The sequence below is a fragment of the Peromyscus eremicus genome, chromosome 5 (genome assembly GCF_949786415.1).
Source record: "Peromyscus eremicus chromosome 5, PerEre_H2_v1, whole genome shotgun sequence".
Classification (NCBI taxonomy): Eukaryota; Metazoa; Chordata; class Mammalia; order Rodentia; family Cricetidae; genus Peromyscus; species Peromyscus eremicus.
Window position 1 is genome coordinate 2,825,801 of NC_081420.1, and position 23,479 is coordinate 2,849,279.

General features: G+C 41.5%; 1 protein-coding gene across 1 annotated transcript; it reads left to right on the forward strand.

Moving 5' to 3' along the window:
- Window positions 1–20,077: 20,077 nt before the first annotated feature.
- LOC131910256 (procathepsin L-like) lies at window positions 20,078–23,114 on the forward strand. The gene is made up of 7 exons (XM_059262237.1): window positions 20,078–20,203; window positions 20,482–20,604; window positions 20,701–20,847; window positions 21,025–21,249; window positions 21,754–21,916; window positions 22,511–22,619; window positions 23,015–23,114. Exons 1-7 carry the CDS (start codon window positions 20,078–20,080, stop codon window positions 23,112–23,114), a joined length of 993 nt encoding a protein of 330 aa, XP_059118220.1.
- Window positions 23,115–23,479: the final 365 nt, after the last annotated feature.

Here is a 23,479-nt window from a genome sequence, read left to right on the forward strand (position 1 = left end):
TCCTGTGATGGTCTAGCTTGATTCCTTCCACTAGAGATCAGGTTGACTATAGTGGGTGTTTGATGGTGGCAGCTTGTGAATTTTGTTATTGTGAGTTTTCTTTTCTTTTTCAGTCTTGAGAAAACTGTTCTTGATATTTTGAAGAATTACATGGAATCTTCAGATATTTTTCAGATAATATATTTTTAATAATATTCATTCTTCCAATCCATGAGCATAGGCTGTCTGTCCAATTTTTATATTTTATATTGTTTCATCAATATCTAAATTTTTTATTTCACTCATTTTTGTTTTCTTGCCTTACTATTCAGGGTTTCCTAGAGAAACAGAACAGAGAAGATGAATATATATAATGAGAATTTATTAGATTGGCTTACATGTTATGGTCTGGGAAGTTGATCAATAGCTGTCTCATACCAGGAGGCTGAGAATCCAGTGGTCACTCAGCCCACAAGGCTGGCTATGTCAGTAGTTCCAATCTGGCACCAAAAGCCTAGAGGATTTCTAGAGGGCTACTGGTCTTCATTCTGCTTTGGAAGCCCCACAAAAAGCTGATTCTAACACCAGCAAAGGTTAGCAGCAACAAGAGGACAGGTGGATTGCCAGCAAGAACTGGAAGCCAAAAGCCAAGTTTCCTTCCATCTTCTTTTAATCTGTCACCACACCGAGGCGCTGCCTCCATTCAGCATGACTCCTGTATGGCCCTGGAAGTCCTCTGCGGCTCTTCTTTTCAGTTGACTCCAGATCCAGTCACACTGACGACCATTATTAACCATCATACTTGCTTAAATTTGTCTTGTTAGTGCTTGGTTTCCATTTGTGTGAATGTTTTCTAGCCTTTCACTTCCAGTCTTTACATTTGTTTTTATGTGTGAAGTGAGTTCCTTTTTTGGGTCATATTAATTATTCCTTCACCCACTCAGTATCTTTTGACTGTACATTTTAAATTCTTTTACATTAAGGATTTTTGCTGGTAGGTAACATTTATTTTTCAAACATTTTGCATATTATTTGTCCCTTCTTTTTGCTGTTCATCATGTGATTTGATTGTTTTCTGTTGTACTAACTTATTTGGGATGAAACCAGATAAAACGAATCTATGATTTGTTACTGCTGTTAATTTTCATTGTATGTTATTGTATATAGTACCATGTGTATATACATTAAAGACATTTCACTACAAACACTCCTACCCCAGACCTTTTTTCCCTCTTTTCCTAGTCCACTCTGTTACCTAAGACAACTTCACTTACACTTTTATGCAACATATACATAAATGATTTCATATATTTGTTTAAAATTTGGGAAGAATAAAGAAAACAAAGCTAGTATCTCTCTGATACTATAGTTCAGGAAAGCTAGTGGCAGAAAGTTAATCACCATGCATTTGCATCAATTTTCCTACAGATAACATAACTTCATTTTTATGGCTAAAAAATTTCATCATGCATATACACTGTGTTGACTTGATCTAGTCCTCTATTGATGGACAGCTAGGCTGGTTCCATAACTTAGCTATTGAGAACAGCATTGCAATGAGAACTAGTGTGCAAATGGCTCTGAGATATTGCCTTGAGTCCTTCAAGATCTAGTCTTCATTTTTTAACTTACCTCCATACTAACTTCTATAATAGCCAAGCTAGTTTATAGTCCTAGCCATAGTAATTTGTCCACACTATCGGAATAATTTGTTATTTTTCCCAGATTTGTGCCTTTTTTTCTTTTTAGCCTGGTGGACTCACCATTTGGCACACAACTGAAGGCAATAATAATTGTCCCCCCCCCCAGATTCCATCACGTGCCAATAGTTCAGCAATGAGTAGTAGAACCCCATGACTCCATCCTGGCTGTTGATGGGTTCAGTCTTGTGTAGTCCCCATGCAGGCAGCCACAGCTGTGGTGAGGTCATGTTTGCCATGGTGGTGTTATGCCCTAAAGACATTGCACATCTCTTCTCTGTATCTTTCAGCTCTGGCATTCTTTCCAATCCCTTTTTACAGTGTTCTCTGAGCCTTAAAGGAAAGTCAAAGGACTATCACAGGGTGTGTCCACATGTGGAACTGAACTCCATATAGCCATAAAAGGCACCAGGATTGAGCTTGATGAAGCAACTGTACATCAGAGAGATTACAGTTAATAACATGTTGCTTAGGAGAGAGTTGGTAAGAGAGTAGATTGTGCACATGCCCAGTACCAGAAGCTAAGTAGTCACATGATGCTTATATAAATCACTTGATTTAGTTGCTTGACAATGTGCACACAAATAAGAACATCATGTTTTATATTGTGAATATATGTAAATTTTAATTGCAAAACTTATCATTTTAACAGGAGCTATAAGTACTGATGGAAAATGCAGGAAGTTTTATATTATTGAGCAAAAAAATAAGTGTTATGTAAAGCATCATTTGATATAAATGGACAAAAGGAATTCAGGGAGATTTACTTTTTCTTCCCTCAGACGTAAGGTATGTGGACAGAAGGTACGTAGACAACAGGCTGAGGACCACCAGGGAGGTTGATGGGGTCCCAAGTGACTTATCTGCTGTACCATATGGCATTTCCCATTCCAGCATCGGTTCACCTAAGGAAAGATCACAGCCATCTTCGCTCCTTCAAGAGTCCGCCTGAAAAGAGAGACTAGGAGAGATACTGTTTGCCATTCTGTCGGGTTCTCAGTCAGACATCAGCACATACTGTGTTCTGGACTCCATCTATTCAAGGCTGTGTCCATCATCACCTTTAAGTGTTTATTTGTTGAGGCCTTGCCTGTGCCAATGCTGAGGCTTTCAAGCAAAGGAATGATTTAGCCCTCAAGCATTGTGTTCTCCCTCTTGCTTTGGAGAAAAAGAACACTGCAACTGAAGGACATCGGGGGAGGACCCCAGCTTCCCACACTGACAAGGTGGCTGCATCTTGGGACCCGCACATGCCACACCAGTTGATCTATCTCATGTACATGATAATGAGCCAGTGGAGCCCATGTCCATTCCATGATTATCTACAGGAGGTTCTGAACAACACATGGTAGTCAGTAACTCCCAGGTACCCTGAGAGGCCTTCCCTCACTCAGTCAGTAACTCCCGGGTACCCTGAGAGGCCTTCCCTCACTCAGTCAGTAACTCCCGGGTACCCTGAGAGGCATACCTTCAGACATCAGCAGAGATTCTGTTGGTCAGAGAGAGACTTGCGCTCTGGAAAACCAAAGCTCATTTCCCTTAGAGGAAACAATTTTTTCAGGATCTGAGAAGTGCCTAACCCACAAACACCTGAAAGGGCTCTTCAGCTGCCATAGCACAACTGCCAGGAGAAGGTACCCCTGGAAACAGCATTGATCCTGAGCTAGTGCCTCCCCAGAGACAAGGGGTCCATACCCCAATCCCACAGGCCTTTTCACACCACCTCATTTCTCCTACATTAAAAGATGGGTTTATCAAATATCTCTCTTCCTCCTCCTCCTCCTCCTCCTCCTCCCCCTTCTCCTCCTTCTCAATTCTTCACATCCTAAAAATTTGAGTCCCCAGGACCAATATCTGAGGGAATTTCCCATTGCCTCCAGTGCCCAATAACAACTCTCCACTCTGCATATTCAATGTCAGTTTTTAAATTCCACACGTAGGTGTGGTTATGTGGTGTTTGTCTTTCTATGCCTTAACTTAGTGTCCTCCAGCCCTGTTGATGATACTGGTAATGACCAGATCTATTTTTCAAAGAAAAACTGTATTACATGGTGTAGATATACCACACTTTCTTTGCACATTCTTTAATTGATAAATAGATGCATTCCATCATTTTAGCACTGTGAATAGTGCTGCAGTGATCAGGAGAGTAGAGATATTTTGTAACTGCATTGTTTTCATTGAGTTCTTAAGCTTTTCTGAACACAACTACATTCCTATCTTCTATGTTAGATGCTGAATATTTTATGTTTACCTTTCTCTTTTAAATTCACAGATGGAATTGTGTGCATCTCCCATGAAAAGTGTGATAGTCTGCTAAGCTTCTGCTAGGTGGAATAAATGAATCAAGATAATTAATGCATGCAAGACTCAGTCGCTCATTTTTAATTAGCACTGCATTCTTGTACAAAGGGGTTTCATTATGATGTTGCTGTGCATTCTTAGAATGATCATGTCCACCTCCTCTATTTACTTTTTCTCGCCCTTCCTGCTACCCTCTTTTCTCTTTCTTCTGAATATATAGTAATCTTCCTTCTGCTTTCCAATCTTTCTTCTACACCCAAGTTCTATATATGAAAGAATACATGTGACCCCTGTCTTTATGGCTGGGGAAATCAGGGTGTGTACACCCAAGTTCTATATATGAAAGAATACATGGGACCTCTGTCTTTATGGCTGGGGAAATCAGGGTGTGTATGTACCACACCTTCTTATCACTTTTCCTGTTCATGGCTCCCATGACTGATTCCATACTGGGCTACTATGAGTAACACCATGACAAACACAGGTTTTCAGGCTTCTCTATTGTAGACTGACTTGAATTCTTTTGGGTTTATACTCAAAAACGATATGGGTGGAACATATGATAGAGTTACTTTTGTTTTGTTTTGTTTTGTTTTTAAGGGACTTAACACTGATTTCCAAAGTGACTGCACTGTTTATAATCCCAGAAACAATAAAAGAGCAATCTTTTTTCTCTGGACCTTCACTAGGATTTGTTATAGCTGTTTGTGTGTGTGCATGTGTGTTTGTATGTGTGGTGTGTGTGGATGTGTGTCTCTATATGTGTTTGTGTGTATGTGTATATGGTGTGTGTATGTGGCCGAGACCCTGAAACTGGGCAGGCCCACAGCAAAATGGAAGGCTGTTTCTGATTCTGAGCATCTTCATTTGCAGGGAGCAGCTGCCCTACGAACAGAGTAAAACGCTTCTTGCCGAGGGCTTTAGTCATGCAGCACTGAGCACTGAACAAGCAGAAAGCTTTGGGCAGTTCACCTCATGGCCAAACTGTTCAATTATTTGTAGTCTGGTGTGTAGGCAGGTGGATGAGCACTACACTCCAAGTGAAAGTACAAAGGAACAGTGTAGCACTGACTGAACAATGATTTAAAGGTCCCCTGATAACCTTCAGCCAAGTATACTTTGGAGGTGTTGACTATGCAGGGTGGGGCAGGTCAAATCAGGCTTCCTTTTGTCTTCACTCCGTCTTTCTTATGTGTCCAGGGATGCCCTCTCCATGTGCTAGACTCTTGGATCATAGGGATCATTCATAGTAGAAAATATCCCATAAATATTTCCAAGTTGTCAGCCACTCCATGTCAACAACTCACATGAACCATTCTAGTGTGGCTGCAGATACCCTGTGCCTATTTGGCTTATATTTCTGCATAGTCCACAATTCTCTTGGGATGGAAGTGAGTGGTAGGAATTCAGGGCAAGAAAACAAGTCTTTAGATTGGGAAGATAACAGGACCGAAAGCTGATGATGTCATTCTAGATCCTTGCCACTATCAAAGACTGAATTCAGTGAAGAGACAAAGAAAGATATGGAAGCACTTGGTGTGTTTGTATGTACAAATCAAGGTATATTCACACTTGCATGTATATGCTTGTAGGATATGTGTGTGCATGTGCACACCTGTGCACACCCACATGTGTAGGTCAAAGCTGGAGGTTGGGTATCCTCCTCAGTTACTCTCTATTTTCTGAGACAGGGTCTCACTGGGCCTAGAGCTGGCTAACTCACCTAGTCTAGCTGGGCAAATAGTATAAGGTGCCTGTCTCTCCTCTGACTCCCAGCTCCAGGGTTACAGGCTTGTGTCACCACACTCAGATGTTATGTGAGTACTGTAACTAGAACTCAAGCCCTCTTGCCTGAGCCACTACCATTTTACAGACTGAGCTCGCTCCCCTAGAAAATGCACACACTCCAGGGATGAAAAAGGACATCTCAGGGAGAGTTGATTGTACAGGATTGGGGGGAGGGACATTACTCTAAATATGGAGGGTTTGACATAAGGGTAGGTAGTTATTCTTTCACTACAGTGACTTAACAAGGGATTCTTTGCTTCTTAATTTTGTCAGAATGCAGGTTAGAAGCTCAGATGTGATCTGAATACTCAGCGCATAAGAGCGATGGCTGCTCTTCCAGAGGATCTGGGGTTAATTCCCAGCACCCACATGGCAGTTCACAACTTTTTGTAACTCCATTTCCTGAGGATCTGGCACTCTCACACAGACATACTGAAAGACCCTAACCCTTCAGGCTTACACCCCCCCCCCCAGGCCCAGGAGAAGGAGGAACTAAAAAGAAAACTAGTTCCAAGGGCAAACTGACTCAATCATTACTCAACTACCCCCCTGCAACAATGTAACAATGTAAAAAGATTTCTGTTAAGAGATGTGCTCAACTGTGACTGGGATAGTTGCAAGTGTTCCAGGAAGGACCAATGTGACCTTTGTGTAAACTCCACTCCCGCCCGCCCGGATACCCCCTTAAGGTTTCAGGAAAAATGTACATGCGGACGTGACTGTACCCACTCTGTGATCAGACCATGATCTTGTGAAACAAAATTGTATGGGAATTGTTATCTTATGGCTTTTGTGGGTTTTTCCTTTAAAAGCCCCCATGGGGCTGCAGTAAGATGCAGCTCTTGCTCTTAGGAGCAGAGTTTGCCCGTCTGTACAGCTGCTTCAATAAAAACCTCGTGCTGTTGCATCACCTGGACTAGAGTCTGGGTTCTTGGGGTGCCCACTTGAGACCCTAGATTTTGGGGTCCAATAATACATGCAGGCAAAACACCAATGCACATAAAAATTTTTAAAAATAAATCATTTTTATAAAAATGAGCCCAGATGCTATCTTCCATTTAATATAAAGCTAAGCTGGACACAGATCCAACCCTTCAACAAGTTAGTACAGAAGTTTAGGCTATAAGTTCCTGCTTACTTACTCTTTTATTTTTTATTTTTACTTTTATTTTGAAACAGAGCCTCACTATGTAGACCTGGCAGGCCTGGAACTCACTATATTAACCAGCCTGGCTTAGAATTCACAGAGATGCTCCTGCCTCTGCTTTCTGGGTGTGGAGATTAAATATCCACCCCATCATGCCCTACTAATTTTACATTCATCTTGGATTTCATTGCTTTTTTTCCTTTTGGCTCCTTTGCCAATAAAATTGGCTATTGTTGGCTGGTTTATTTTCGTTATCTACTTTTTATTATCTGCTTCAGGTTTCTGCTTTGTATTTTATTCTTATTTGCTTGTCAACTATACAGGAGTTTGGTAGCAGTTTGAGTGACACATGAACCAAAAGAATCAGCTGTGTCCAAGACATGGAGGGTCAGCCTGGGTCACTGGTTTCCCAGTGCCAAATCTTCAGAAAACCCTTAGGCTCTGACTAAAATAATGACTGAGCACTGACAGGAAGAATGTTCTGTGTCATCTCAGGTGTTAAATGTCTTTTTGGTGAAGCAACATTTTGTGACAACTGTACTTGAGTGTCTTAAAACAAATGTCTGCTCTGTGATGGGGACATTTGTCAGGATCCTTATCTTGGACATTTTCAGTTAGTGTATGCACTGTGCATGGGATGACAGTGTACCTGGTGCCTGCAGAAGATAAGGAATAAAAAGAATTTGACTGACAAAGTTCCCTGCCTTAACTCAGAGTCTGCACTTGAACACGTAGCAAAAACACCTGCAACTCCAGAACACCCTGCGTCACAATTAGAGTCATTTCATGGGCACGAACAATGGGGCTTCATCATGGGCAACACAAAGGTCCAAATAGAATGTCTCCCCAGTGCCCCTCTTACCTGTTGTCAGATGCCGTACTTAAAGGGCTTAATTGGACACAGAACCAAATTTTTCAGAAACTTCTTACAAGGCTATTGACCAGAAAATGATCATGATAGGAAGATTTAGGGAATTCCCATAGTGCAGAAAAGATTCCATACATTGAAACAATGGGAAATGTCATAGTCCCACAAAGGAATTATAGAACAAACACAGCAGGAATTATCTTAGGGAGGTGATTTTGTGGTGGGTTTAATTAATATGCCTAGAGATCTCAAATGGAAATTGAAGTCAAATCAAGGCCATTTCCCCCCACAGTCACCATCCTGCATCCACACTGTCCCTTGCACTGCAGAGCCTCCTTATTCCTAGTACTTCTCACAAGAGAGAGGCAGAAGAGAAAGAAGACGTGAATGGCGAGATCCTGATTATCAGTGCTGAAAGCCCAGCACATGACTGAGGAGCACATTCAAGCTTTCCACAGGACCCATCACTGACACCCCAGTGTGCATGCAACCCCTGTGCTGAGTGTGGTGCCTTTCACTATTTCAAAAGCAACACTGGGTTCCTCCAGAGACCATGCATGACCCCAGGCCAAGTTGTCCTTTCAAGATTCCTCCTACCTGGCAGATTCCCAATATTCAGGCACCATGTCACCACACAAATAACCCACAGGGTCTGGATGATCTCACTCAGCATGTCTTCTGCTTCTTCTGCTTTCATCCTTTGACCTGCAAACTTCACGGTTTACTTTTTCTTTACAACTGATTATAATTCCGTTGTATATATGTCTAGCATATTCATTATCCCTTCAGATAAAATTCAATAGGGGTGTTCCGTTTCCTATCTTTTGTATAGAGAGAGGCAATGAACATGTCTGAGAAAGCATTTGTGGAATAGGATGTTGAATCCTTCAAGTATGTGCTAAGCCATGGTATAGCTGGGTCATACGGTAAATCTTCTTTCATGTTATTGAGAATTCGCCACACTAATTTTCAGATTAGCTGCACCAATTTTCACCCCATGGAGCAGTGAATAAGGGTTCCTCTTTCCCCACATCCACACCAAATTTTTGTCATTTGTTTTTTTCATCTGAGCCAATCTGACCGGAGTAACGCGAAATTACAAAGTAATTTTATTTTGCATTTCCCTAATTGTTAAGTATTTTGAACACTTTTAAAGATATTTCTTAGGCAATTTCGTTTCTTCTTTTGAGAGCTCTCTGTGTATATCCAGCCCATTTTTTTAATTGATTATTTGTTTTCTTGAATCTTTAATTTTTGGAATCCTTTATATACTCTGGATATTAATGATATATGGGATGTATATACATGATGTATATATGGGATAAATATACAGGATGTAAGTATGGGATGTATATACAGGATGTACATGTGGGATGTGTATATGGGGTATATAAATGGAATGTACATACTGGATATAAGTATGGAATATGTATATAGGGTATATATGTGGGATGTACAAATGGGGTGTGTATATGGGATGTATATACACGATGTATGTATGGGATGTATATACAGGATATATAGCTGGTAAGGGTACTCTCTTGCTTTGTGGGCTTTAATTTTTTTTTGATGTATCATTTTTTTCAGTCCAGACACTTTGATGTTGTATGAGATCGCATTTGTCAATTGTTGGCCTTAATTCATATTGGTGAAGTCCTATTTAGAAGTCCTTTTCTTTCCCCTTTTGCCTGCAAATGTAAAAATGAAATAGCAATTCGGAGAAACATGGGTGGAGCTTCAAAAATATACCCATACCTTTTCCCCTCATGCTTGTACCCAAAAGGAAAGAAACTGTATGTCAATGCAAAATGCTGTCCACAAATGTTCTAAGAGCAGTATTCATAGCAACCAAAGACTGTGGAGGAAACAAATATCCCTCCATAAAAGAATGGATAAACAAAATATGTATTCACATAAATGAATGTTTCAGCCATGAAAACATATAAAGTACTGACACCTGCTGCAGTGTGAGTAGGTGTCATCTGTGTTTTCTTCTAGCATTTTAGCTCTGTAGGCTCCACATCAATGTCTCTGTCCTTTAGGCAGTGACTTTTGTGCAGGGTAATAGATATGGGTCTAATTTCTTTCTCCTTATATGGGGACATCCAGGATTTCCCCCTCTTCGTGGGATCCTGCAACTCAGTGAGTGCTGATATGGCTCCTTAAGAATTGAATTATAATCATGATAATTCTAGGGTGACTAGGGGCAAAGCCAGGTGACAGACTGTGAGAGCCAAGTTTGTACAGCAACCCTGGAATCAGCAAAACACATGCCAACCATGATGAGGGCTAAGAGGTACCCTTAGCTGGAATGTCAGTTGAAACAAAGAGGAAAAATGTAGAATACCTATTTAATGACTTTCAGAATGTTGTCTCTTTTTCTTAATGAAGTATGGAAGGACAGACTAATCTTCATTTACAGATCATCTCTCTACAAGTAACATGGAATGACTACGTAGAAACCTCAGTGTTCAAGGACTCCCAAAGGAAAAAACAAGCAATATCAGTGGGGAGAAAAGAACTTACTGTCAGGATGTTGAAATGGAGTGTTGATTCCCCCATCTTTCAGTTTGACTTTAAGTGTATCAAGTACAAAAAAATGAACCAATATTTGGATCATGTTGGCTCTTCATCAAGAGAATGGCATGAGAGAGACCCAAGGAAGGGTTCAGGAAATACGAACAGGAGCCATTATTTCATCCATGCAGCCAAACTGATTCCTTTTCCTAAGATATCCACCTTCAAGAGTGGTTCATGTCACCTTCTTAGAAGAAATATTGTACAGAATAACTATATAGGGAATTATGACAACACTCTGTCCCAGAGATTTCCCTAAAGACCTTGGTGGAAGGTTGAGAACCCATCATTTGTGTTGCTATGGTTTCAGGCCTATCCCCTAAACTAGTAGGTTTTACATCTCTCACACTTCTTAGAGGACCTCCAAGATTTCAGAAGTTCTAGGGCACCTCTTGGTGTGGACAGCTTCCAGGGAGACAAGAAGCAGATTGAAGACAGCCTGCAGAGTCCCTTCCTGGTGAGAGGGACTCAATTCCAATAGTTTACGATTCCAGAAGGCTATTATCATAAGTTCATAGTTCAGCCCAGTGTGTTACCAGAGGATTGCAGAGGCCAGAATCAGAGAAGAGTCAAGAAAGTAAATATGACTGATACAAAGAACCCCAGAAACACCAGGTATTGCTGTAGACTTCCTTTGGCTCTAATGCCAGTTCTCAAGGATAGAAGAACTTTGAAGAAAAAATTGTGGATATGATTGCCGATATCAAACTGTGATTTTTTTCACTCAATCTTCTACAGTTCTAGGTTGTATCTAAAAACTTAGCTGATAAAACTGAGGCCTAGTTATAACTGCTGTTCACCCTTTATGTCTCCTGAAGCTGAGGTGGAGCTTTCTGTGCTCCAAAGCTGCTGAGGAGAGGAACAAGCACATGGGGTATCCTGAGACAGTCCCTGCCTTTGGCTCCTCATTTGTGCTTTACTTTCTTTTTAATGCAGACGTTACTGTCATACAGTTTTAGAATGGACTCTGGAATATTCTGCAATTTGAGGTATCAAAGTTCAGAAAAATTCTTATTTGTCTAGTCTATTTTCCATAGCAGTCAGAGTAATAATAGAAAAAAGGAAGACTTCTGCTTTTGCAGAAAGCAAAAGACAAATAAAAAAGACCATGCAGAACTGAAACTCCTGTCCAGAAAGAGGGTCTGCGTGTCTCCCAGCATGCTGCTTGGGACTTGCATAGTCAGCAGAGAGTATGAGATTCTTGTGTCAGCCCTTCACAAAATCCTCATAGAAAAAAGTAGAAAGGTCAAACCCATCTCCAGTCTTCTTCCTTCTAACTCTTGTCTGCAAATGTAAAGTGAAATAACAATTCAGAGACAGGTCCTCAAAGAGATGTACATATATCTCTCCTCCAATGTTTTTACACAAGAGTAAAAAAAATCTTGTGCACAAATGTTCTAGGATCATTGCTTATAGTATCGAAAAGTTATAGGAAGAAACAAATACCCAAACCCCTGAAAATGGATTTAAAAATGAGTCTTTATATAAAGGAATGTTTTCAGCCATGAAAACATATAAAGTACTGACACCTGTTACAAAATGGATGGACTAGAAAAGCCTGATCTTGAATAATCCACACACAAAAGACAGCATAATGTATGAATCTTTTCATAACATGAATAGAGCAGACAAGCCCATAGGGAAACGGAGTAATTTATAAAAATGTAGAGGAGGGGAATTCAGACTGAATGTGACCAATAAACTTGGAACAATTTTTAAAGTGGTGTAAGTGTACTGGATCTTGATGACAGTGATGGATGCAGAACATAGTGAAGATCACTGATCCACAACATACTCATTTTGAGATGGTAAATATTTTGCTATTTGCAGGATGCCCACACCAGTAATGATATATAGTATATATAAAATATATACAAGGTACATATAAAGGCAAGATTGAAACCGATGATGTTACGGCACATAGTGAGGAGAGTGAAGATCTTCTATGGAGACAGCCAGATGCACACATACCTGAGCTGGGTGTTCCAGGGGAAGGACAGCCCCACCTCTGAGGACCAGTTACTCTTGGCAGTGAAAGCTTTGCTAGAGGAGAGTGCTGCTGTGGAGGTGCTGATGTAGATGATGTCATCACTGAGCAATGCTGAGGCTCCAGGCACAGTCTGAGCTCCTCACACCTGCTCCTCCTGTCATTCTCACAGAACCACTGGGATAGTAGTTCATGGACAGTGGGTCAAAATCACATGGAAGGCCCAGGAGCAATGAGATTGCTGATCTTTATGATGCCTCTGATTCAGAAGGCCTGGGAAAGGGCTCATGAATGTGGTATTCTAGCAAGTTCCCAAGAATGCATGTGCTGGTGACTGGGAACTTCACAACTAAGAGTTTTTCCATTGCAGATAAGCAGTCTTGAGTGAACCAGTTTGCAGGAGTGAGTGTTCCTGCAGTGGAGATGGAGATGACAAATGGGTTGTACACCTTCTTAATGAGGGAAAGTAATTTCGATGAATAGCAGACCAGCAGAGATCAGAAACACAACCAAGCTGTTGAATCTTCACCTGTGTCCCTCCTTCCAGCCCTGATCTCTTATTTTGCATGTTCAACTCTGCAGGCATGAGGGCACCAGGGAATGTGGAATGTGAATCCCAAGGTCCTAGGAGATAAATAACCAAGGCTCTGAAAACTGTTGCTTCATTTGAGGAGGGTACCTTCTCCCATGGTACAACACTAGAAAAAATAGTGACAGGACTCAGAAGGGTGTGTGTGTGTGTGTGTGTGTGTGTGTGTGTGTGTGGTATGTGTGTGTGAAAGAGAGAGATAGACAGACAGAGAGAGAGAGAGAGAGAGAGAGAGAGAGAGAGAGAGAGTTTATGGAACAATAATAATAAAAAGGAGAAATAAGAAGTCATGAATTTGAGAGGAAATAAAAAGTGGAGAAATTTGAGGAGGGACAAGAGAACTTGATGTGAATGCAGCATACATTTGAGAAATTCCTAAAAGTAAAAATCAATATAAATTTTAAATAAATGATTGGTGAAATACAGTGCTCCATGGCACTCCACAACCCAAAATAGAAGGCTTCATTAAGGACCATGGCAAGAGTCTCAGCTGCCACATGATGAGGCCCAGCAGTGAAGGATCCACCTGAAGCAACACCTCCCAAGAGAAGGGAAGGTGGCTTTGTAACCAAGGAGCACAGTAGGGCTCAGTACATGAAAATACCAAGAAGAGGCATCAGAAGTGAGGGGATGCTGCTGGGCACACAGGACTATTGCTGTAGACAGCCAGTGTGAGCAGATGCTGTCTGGGGCATGTGGAGCAAGAGGATTCTGACCACAGAGGGAGTGTGGTCAGATAGGGCTGCAGTGAGTAGAGCTCCTGCTATAAAGGCATTCTGGTTCTTGAACATAACTGGATGTGAAAAGGAGTGCACAGGGGGACAGCATGAGATGGAGTCTGATGTGATTTGGGCCCAGCATCATTTCACAGATTTTGTATGGACAGGGTTCATTTGTTTGTTTGTTTGTTTGTGGGTTGGTTTTAGGTTTTTGTTTTTTGTTTTGGGGGTCTTGTTTTTGTTTTGGTGTGTGTGTGTGTGTGTGTGTGTGTGTGTGTGTGTGTGTGTGTGTGTGTGTTTGAGACAGGGTTTCTTTGTGTAACATTCTTAGCTGTCCTGGAACTATCTCTACACACCAGGCTGGCTTCGAACTCATAGTGATCTGCCTTTCTCTGCCTCCTGAGTGCTGAGATTAAAGGCGTGCTCCACCACTGCCTGGCTGAACAAGTGTTTTGAATGACTGACGTGAATATTCATACCTTCAGTTCTCTTGATTAATTTCATTCCCTACTCTCCAAAATTTGGTTTCCTGGTATAAATTTAATTTCAGAGCACTTTGGGCATGGTAAGGTACAAGTGTAATTTTTTTCTCGCCTATTATAGGGGTCATGGTTGACATTGACCCAGGTTTATTCAGTTATTTTGATAAGATTCTTGTGGGTACTGCTCCTGGTGTTATGAGGAGAAACAATCTCATCAGCAGAGCCACTGGTTCTCTGGCTCTCACCATCTTTAAGCTCCCTTTTCCCAAATGTCCCCTGGGCTTTAGCTGTAGGAGTGTTTTGTAGATGTATCCGCTGGGACTGGGCTCCTCCACTAGTCAGCATTTTGATCGGATGTGGTTTTCTGGAATATATATGTATATGCAAATAAATATATGCATATAAAAACAATTTATTAGAAAAAGAGGCCATGGAGTTGAAGAACAGGAAGGGGTATCTGCAAGGCTTTGAAAGAAGATCAACCATGTTCATTGCTGCTCTGTTCATAATAGCCCCAAACTACAAACAACCCAGATGTCCCTCAACAAAAGGATGATTTTAAGGTCGGTTAATTGGTGACCTTAGCTATGTTTACAAATTCCTTTCACAGCAGTACCTATGCCTTATTTAATAAGTGGGGAATAGGAATATTGCTAAAGTAGGAATCTTTAAAATTCTGCTCACTAGGACCAGGTGGGTACTAATATGCTTCTCTTACTCCTTATGCAACATCTTAAGGTACTGGCCAGAGTTTACAAAGGATAAATGTAGTGTGGATTACTGTTATGTTTTCTTCACTAATAGGATATAGAAAATTCAAGGGAGTATTTATGACTATGCTCTAAAAGCACAGGCAGACAACTGACACCTGCTGAATTCTTCCAATCAATCCAACTGGCAAACTTCTGAGTTTGATACAGTTTCATCCTAATTTACTGCTGGTTGTCATTCAAAAGTAAACCTTTTAAATTTTCTTTTATATCCACTAAAATATACTGAAAATGATTGTTTTTCATTTATGGCTCAATTCATTTGAATAATACAGATCCACCTAAGTTTACAATTCCTACCAAAATCAAGCAATTTATACAGAGCACTATTTCTACATTGCAATAAAGACTCAGAGCAAGCATCATTTTTAGCTCTCATATTTAAGTTATTTGACAGCTTCATTACTAAGGTTATATGGTGACATTACATTGATGTTATATCAGCTAATTTACGTATCTAAGCTGTCATATCTAATCTTCTCATTGACATATACATCAATTTGAAATAAAATAAATGGAAAAATGAAAAAAAAGAAAGAAGGGAAGTGGAGGGGAAAATGTAATTAAATTACAATTTCAAAAATAAAAGCAAAATGACTATTACGTGAAAGGCCCAAGACATCTGTTTGTTTAGGCAAATGTAAATGCTATGTGGAACTTCAGACACCCAGATGCAAATGTCCGGGGAAGACTGTGTGAGCTTAGCTTTGGAAAACGTGAGTTCCCTAAAGCTGCTGATTCCAATGGGAAAGCTCAGCAAGGTGTGTCAGTTCAGAACTTCTGGCCTCTCTGTGCAGCATTCCTTCTTCCCAGGTGTGGGCAAACCCTCTGGGATGAAGGTCTGCTGTCCTGCTCCCTGACAGGCTAGATAAGAGAAGCCCTGCAGAGGCAGCTCAGGGAAGAAATGCTGGGTGGGCACTTAGAACCTTTCTGGGTGCATTGCTTTGCAGGAAATGAATCATTGTTCTGATGACCAAGTGGGGCTATTTAGCCATCTAAGCCAAAACACAGGGGTCACATTGTTGAAGTGGAATTTTTATTGAGTTTTTGGATATAACAGAAGGTTGATAAGAAAAAACAGAATTTGATCAAAGTTTAAAAATGTATTAAGCAGCCAGGTAGTGTTGGCAAACACCTTCAATCCCAATACTTGGGAGGCAGAGGCAGGTGGATCTCTGAGAGTTAGAGGCCAGTCTGCTCTACAGAGGGAGTTCCAGGGCTGTTACACCAAGAAACTGTGTCCTAAAAACAAAACAAAATAAAGCAGAACAAAACAAAACAACTTTTTATTAAGTCATATTATCAACACGGAAAAAACCATTCACCCAGGTGTCTAAGATAATTGAATGTTATTTGTCTGGAAGTTATTTAAAACTCCAAATATAAAAACAGAAGAACTAACAAAGCAAGTAAAAATCTCTGCTGTCAGAATGGCTCAGTGGGTAAAACTGTCTCCAACCTGAGTCCTGAGTTCAGGTACTCAGATCCACATGCTAGTAGGAGACAGCCTATGGCCACGAATTGTTCTCTTACTTTACTCAGGTGACACAGACATATGGGTGTGTGTGTGTGTGTGTGTGTGTGTGTGTGTGTGTGTGTGTGTGTGTGTGTCTGTGTGTGTCTGTGTCTGTGTGTCTGTGTGTGGTGTGTGTATATTTGTCTATGTGTGTGTCAGTGTATGTGGTAGGTATGTTTATCTGTGTGTGTGTGTGTGTCTGTGTACATGTAACCACCTTATCAGGATAACAAAACAAATATAAATTTTGAAACTCCTAAAATTCACCACAACCACAAAATAAATGAAGTAACAAAGGGCTAAGAGCTACTAAAGATTTCCTGTGAGTAAGATAGCAATGAGAATTCAAATGATGAAAGATTCTTGACAGCACAGATCCTTGGGAAACACAGCCAAGAATCACTGCACACAGTTGGGGAAGGCATCTTCAGAAAGAGAAACAGAGGACACACTGTGTGTCAGCAAAGAGTCTGACATCAGCACCCTTGGGCACGGCTAGAGGTCAAGGACAGTGGTGCCTGTTCTGTGTGAACAAGGAGAAAACTGGATTAGACACCCGTCCGCTGCCCTTCTGAATGTGTACCCAAGCAGTTAAAAGCAGAGGTTGGAAATACGTTTGTCACCTAGTGGGACAGCAGTGTCACTAGCAAGAAGAAGGTGTAAAGACAGCCAGAGTTGCAACAAAGGCTGAGCAGATAAAGTGAAGATATCCACATGGAGGAGTAACTCAGCCTCAGAAACCATGAGACTGACACATGTGTGGGGACTGCCCACGTTGGAATGGCCATATGGCTTTCTACAGTTGGAATAGTGATTTACTTCCATCATAGCTGGAGTGTAGAGGGGGAAGCCAGCTTCATCCTGTAGCAGTCCTCAATGTCACACAGAAAACTGAGGGGTAGATCGATGCAGGACTCGGGAGAGAGGAGACACTGAGATCAGAACTTTAGTTTAGGAATACAGAATAACAAACTCTGCAGATCTACGGTGATGGCAGTTGAAAGACCGTGTGCATGTCCCTAATTCCAGAGATGGGCAGCTGAAAGATCAAACCTCCTGTTAGCCTATTGTAATAGTGAAAAAGTTATAGGTCTGAGTTTGTTTCTAAATGGATTATAAATGGAGTCTTAAGAAGACATAAGCTGGTGATAAGAATGTCATATAATTTCTTGTTTTAATCAAAGAACTTAGAAATTAGCCCCAAGAAGTTTTCTTGGGGCTAGGCGGTGGTGGCACTTGCCTTTAATCCCAGCATTTGGGAGGCAGAGGCAGGTGGATCTCTGTGAGTTCGAGGCCATCGTAGTCTACAGAGCGAGATCCAGGACAGGCACCAAAACAACACAGAGAAACACTGTCTTGAAAAAAAAAAGGGTTTTAGGAAACTATAATGGGAATATATCACTAGACATTGTTTTCTACAATGTACTTTACTGAGTAATGAGGGTTAAGAATATTTATGGTTTAATTTCCTTAGTTGGCAAATAACAAGAGCTTTTACCTACACATTGTAGATTTATAGATGTTCCCTCACTTAAAAGCTGTCCAAACTCTATCTCACTTCCATCACTACCCTCTGTCAAATTAAAGCCCCTAAATTCAATCCCCAAGGCAGAGACTAAAGAAACACAATGTAACCTCAGTGATGACAATCAAAGCAGACTCCAAAATAGGTTACTTCCCTGTTGTTCACCAAGGTTTGTGCAAAGACTTCACAACTTTTGCTGTAGCTACAGATGTGAGTTAAGAAAGACCCCAGAGTAGACAGGATGAGATGAATTACAAGTGCCCTGATTCTCAGGACACTCCTCACCCTACTCCATTCCAAGGTTTGCTTGGACCATCTACTTCCTGTTTCGGGATTGCCTTCCCCTAAAGATTCTTAGAAATCCGGTTGCCATCCTCCCTGATTCTGGGGAGAATGAGCCCAGAGTCTGTAACCACCAGGAGACCCAGCCTAGCTGTGAATTAAAGGAAAAACACTGGGCTAGAATATAACAGCTCATGGAGCAGCACTGGCAATGATTTTTTTTTTAAATCTCTACTTCTAATAAAAGAGCAGAGTTATGTTGGAAATCCACATGGAGTTAGCTAGAACCTTCTATCCTGAGTCAAGTGCCAAACCCTCTGTGAGAGGACTTTCTCACCTAATGTCACTAGACTCACACACTCTACTTCCCTGGAGCAGGGACCCACTGCTCCCTTCCACACAGTGCACCATGGCAGCCCACACCCAATGCCCCAGGACAGGGTGGAAATCAATGTCAGTATGTGCCTGCAGTCCCACAGCCTGGAGGTTCTGTCCAATTGCCCACCCAGCCAATTGCAGGGAGGGGGAACTGGGCAGGAACAGTGTCCTGGAGCCACAGATTTGGGATTTAAAGCCTGGATCCACATGCAGCTGGGACAGAACCTGGGACCTCAGCAACCTCTGAAGACCTGAGACTGTGAAGAACACTTGCCCAGCTGTGGACATCCCAGGTGAGCCCCAATGCTCCCCCAAGGCAGACTGAGAACTGACACTGGAGGAAAGCCCTAGAGAGACTCCATGTAGGACCATGCAGCTCTCTCAGGAATGAGAGTGTCAACTCAACCTTAGCAGACCTGGTGTAGGGATGCAGAATAGGAAGGATTGGCATCCCAGGAGGTCACCAAACCTTTCTGGAGGCCAGGTGTGTGCAAAGTCTCAATAATGTGAAATCAGGCAAAATTGTACCCCTGGGTGAGCAGAGCCTAGTAGACTGCCACTGGTTACACAGTACAGGAAGTGCCAGTTTTCCTCTATATAATTTGCCATGGCCATCACTTCCTATGCCAAAAGAGATCATCTTTCTCATGTAAACGAAGGTCAGGGACAAGCCTCTGGTTTCATCTGGCATGTGCCCAAAGAGCAGCATGTGGCATGACTCTGGCATGGCCTTTTCTAGAGTAACCCATGCAAAACCTTATAAAGCTTAAATCTGGCATTAGTATATCCTTGTTTCTCCCCTAAATTGATGGCTAGGCTATGCATCCTGTACTCAACTATGGGACCCTCCTCACTGATACAGTGAAGGAGAATTCTGAAGGCTCTTCCCAGTTGTGGGGCAGACAGATTCTTAACTGTTGTCCTTCCAAGATTCTCTAGAGAAGGCATTCCAGAAAGATTTCAGAAGGGAAAGAGTCAAGGCACAGTCTTACTCCTGGTGTATACTGACCAATAAACGATGTCTTGTGATCCCGCCCCTGTCTTGCAAATCTCTCTGTATGTAATAGGAGATTATATTGTGCTTAAGTTATGGTTAGCTTAGGAGACCTTAGTATCAATGAAATAAAATGTAGGCCAACTATGTCTTAGGAAGTTAGTTGTTGCTTTAACCTTCTGAACCTTGGGTGTCTGCAGGCCCTGTGGTGAGCTAAATGCACAGTACACACACACTCAAAGTTCTGGAGCCCTAGACAGCTGCTCTTCATTTTGTTGGACTCATGGAATTTTTTTGTTCATGTATGATTTAAGCCAGCCTCATTATTAGCTGTGTCAACAATCATTGAAAGATGGATAAAATAGTTTTATTCTACCACGGTAGCCTTAATATCTTATATAGAAATAAGAGTTTATTGAAGAATTTCTATGATCATAATCTCATTTCTTCACCCTCTCTAGGTTCTGAAAGCATGATTCCAATTTTCTTCCTGGCCACTCTTTGTTTGGGACTGGTCTCAGCTGCTCCAACACATGATCCCAGTTTGGATGCTGAATGGCATGAGTGGAAGACAAGACATGGGAAAACATACAGCATGGTTGGTACCATGAGAACTACCCAGAGGCAACACAGAGACATTGGTCCTTGCTGTGGCAAGTTTATAGAGAGTTTATACAGTGAAAGCCAGTTCCTCTCTGGCATGACCATATGGCATGCTTTATGAGCACTGATAGCAAACCAACCTATTGGCATGGGGTCTGGATTATGGCTTCCAGAGATGTACAGCCTCCCTTGGTACTCACCATCTGTAGAAGCAGTTCCACTGAGGGAACTGGGGTTAGGATTGAAGTAGAATATACACTGTATTTATTCCAGAATGAAGAAGGATGGAAGAGAGCAGTGTGGGAGAACAATAGAAAAATGATTCAGCTGCACAATGAGGACTATGCTAAGGGGAAGCATGGTTTCAATTTGGAGATGAATGCCTTTGGTGACTTGGTGAGTGTGACATGGATTACAGAACACGATTTCTTCTCTTCAGTTCTTTGTACATCATCTCTCCCTTTGCAATGATTTGTTTACTTTTTCTTGAAGACTAATATAGAATTCAAGGAACTGATGACTGGATTTCAAGGCCAGGAGACCAAGGAGATGAAGGTATTCCAGGAGCCTCTGCTGGGTGATGTCCCGAAGTCTGTGGATTGGAGAAAGCATGGCTATGTGACTCCTGTGAAAGAACAGGTAGGACATGTCACATTCTCAGTTATCTCCACAGCCAAGTCAAGAAAGAAATGCCATCCCTGCCTTGCTGACTATGGCGCTCCATGCAGTTCACTACCACTTGTGAAATCATTGTGTCACGTGAATTGCTGTCAACATCTGTATTAAATTGTTGGTGACAGCTTTTTTCTTTTCTAGGGTCGTTGTGGAGCTTGTTGGGCATTTAGTGCTGTTGGTTCCCTAGAGGGACAAATGTTCCGGAAAACAGGAAAACTGATTCCTCTGAGTGAACAGAATCTAATGGACTGCTCCTGGTCATACGGCAACAATGGCTGTGATGGTGGCTTGATGGAGCCTGCCTTCCAGTATGTGAAGGAAAACAGAGGCCTGGACACCAGAGTGTTCTATCCCTATGAAGCACGGGTAAATACAAATCCTAAGGTGTTGTCTTTCTTGATCAGGTTAAGAAAGCAGAATAATTGCAGATTTAATTTACTGTCCTCAGAGTTTGTTTCCATGGTAGAATCCATCCTATTAAATCCTAACTGCTGTGGTTAAAGTGTCAGCCTTTGCACTCTGGTCGGATCCCATGGTTTCCATGTAGCTGCCCCTGCTTCTGTTCACATGGTGTACATGCAAACCATTCCACAAATAGTACAGATTTCTCCACTATGAAAAGTTATTATCTATAGGAATATGCATGGCATGTCATGGAAGCCTCATGAGCTAAATTATACCAGCCACTGAAATCTACCAACTTCTCAGGTCCTGTGACGTTTTTATAAGCGTATACACTTGGAGATCCTCAGCAGCAAATTCTGGGTCACCTGTGTGGATGACACTCAGCTGAGTGTAGTTCTGACTCATGTTCTCAAGGAGGTGGTTAGCAATAACCATGGCTTTTTTTTTCACATTTGTCTTTCAAAGAATGGACCCTGCAGATATGATCCTAAGTATTCTGCAGCTAATGCCACAGGCTTTGTGAAAATCCCAGCTAGTGAGGATGTCCTTATGAGGGCTGTGGCCACTGTGGGACCCATCTCTGTTGGAATTGATTCTCGTCACCATTCCTTCAGGTTCTATAAGGGCGGTAAGTGTGCTTCTTTCCAGTAATCAGGGGATGTGCCTCCACCAAAGCCAGTGAATTTGATGACTTTTTGGTATATAAAATTTGATGTAAATATTTTGAGTTATAGATGTTACATTCAACAAGAGAAATATTTATGTATTGTTTCTATTTTACCCTAATTAAACACAATCCCATGAACATGTATCATGTTTTTTAATTAGCAAAATTGTGTTTTATGGGGCTTAATTTTATTGAATTTTCTGCAGTTGCTGAATCTTTATGATTTTAAATATAGTCCATTTATGTAGTTCAGTCTCACAGATGCTTCTTGATTCCTGTATTTTGTATTTCATGTATTTTCCTTGGACTGACACACTTTCTAGGTAGTATGGTTTTTTTACAACCATTCAAACAAGTGTTTTCCCTAAGGATTTATGCTAACCTTTATTTCTGTTATGCTACATAAGAGCCTGTGTCCCAAGCCTTGCTAACTCAGAATCACTCCTGTCTGTATGTCATTGCACTGAAATTAGAAATGTTTCCATTATTGTGGATGACAGCAGTCACTGTGGGATCACTGGAGCCTCTCATTCAGCTTTGATTTTTATCTGCCAGGCATGTATTATGAGGCAGACTGTAGCAGCAATAATCTGGATCATGCTGTCCTGGTGGTCGGCTATGGTGAAGAATCAGATGGCAAGAAATACTGGCTGGTCAAGAACAGGTATAAATAGCCAAAAACATCTATGTTTCAAACACTAAAGGAAAGCACTGTGTGAAAGTTTCAGCAATTTACCCCACATATTCTGAATACAGACGTTCCAGGTTGTGCTTAGGATGATAAGACGTCATGGTTTGGGAGTTTTCAGATGGAATTTGAACCACTGTATTTCTAGTTCTGAGCCAAATGTGGGTGGGGAGATGCTTTGTCCTATTTCTGCTGTGATTCACAGTCCTGTTTTATGCAACAGTTGGTATTCAAGAGTTGACCCTTCTGCCTTCTGGTCCTGTCTATTAAGTGTGTGTGGCCTCTGTCTCTATGTTCCAACCAGGAGTTAATGTAATGATGCTTCTGTACTGTGTTCTTTCTACCTAATGGTGTATATGCTCTTCTTCCAGCTGGGGTGAATATTGGGGCATGAAGGGCTACATAAAGATGGCCCGAGACCGGAACAACAACTGTGGAATTGCTTCCTATGCCATCTACCCCACTGTATGAGCTGCTGGAGAACAAGGAAGAGGTGGGGATGGCATTGGCAGAGGAGGGCTTCCCCCTTCAAGGACCATCCTCGGCTTTGGGGGATGACACCCGAGTCTCTGAGGATCACCATTTAATGTGACTACTTGGACATTTTACTCCAGTTAATTGTGACTGCCACTCTGCTATTGTAAGCAGCTTTGTATTTATGAGTTCTGAATTTTCATTTTTTATAAGATGTGCACAATCTTTATAAAACCTATGTTTAAAAGGCTGATGGTTCTTCCTCCTGTCTTTGTTGTGATGGCTTCTCTAGTCAACATGCATTCAGTGTGAAGACACAGAGAAGGCGATGATGGTGTTTAGGGAAGAATGGATGGCTCTTT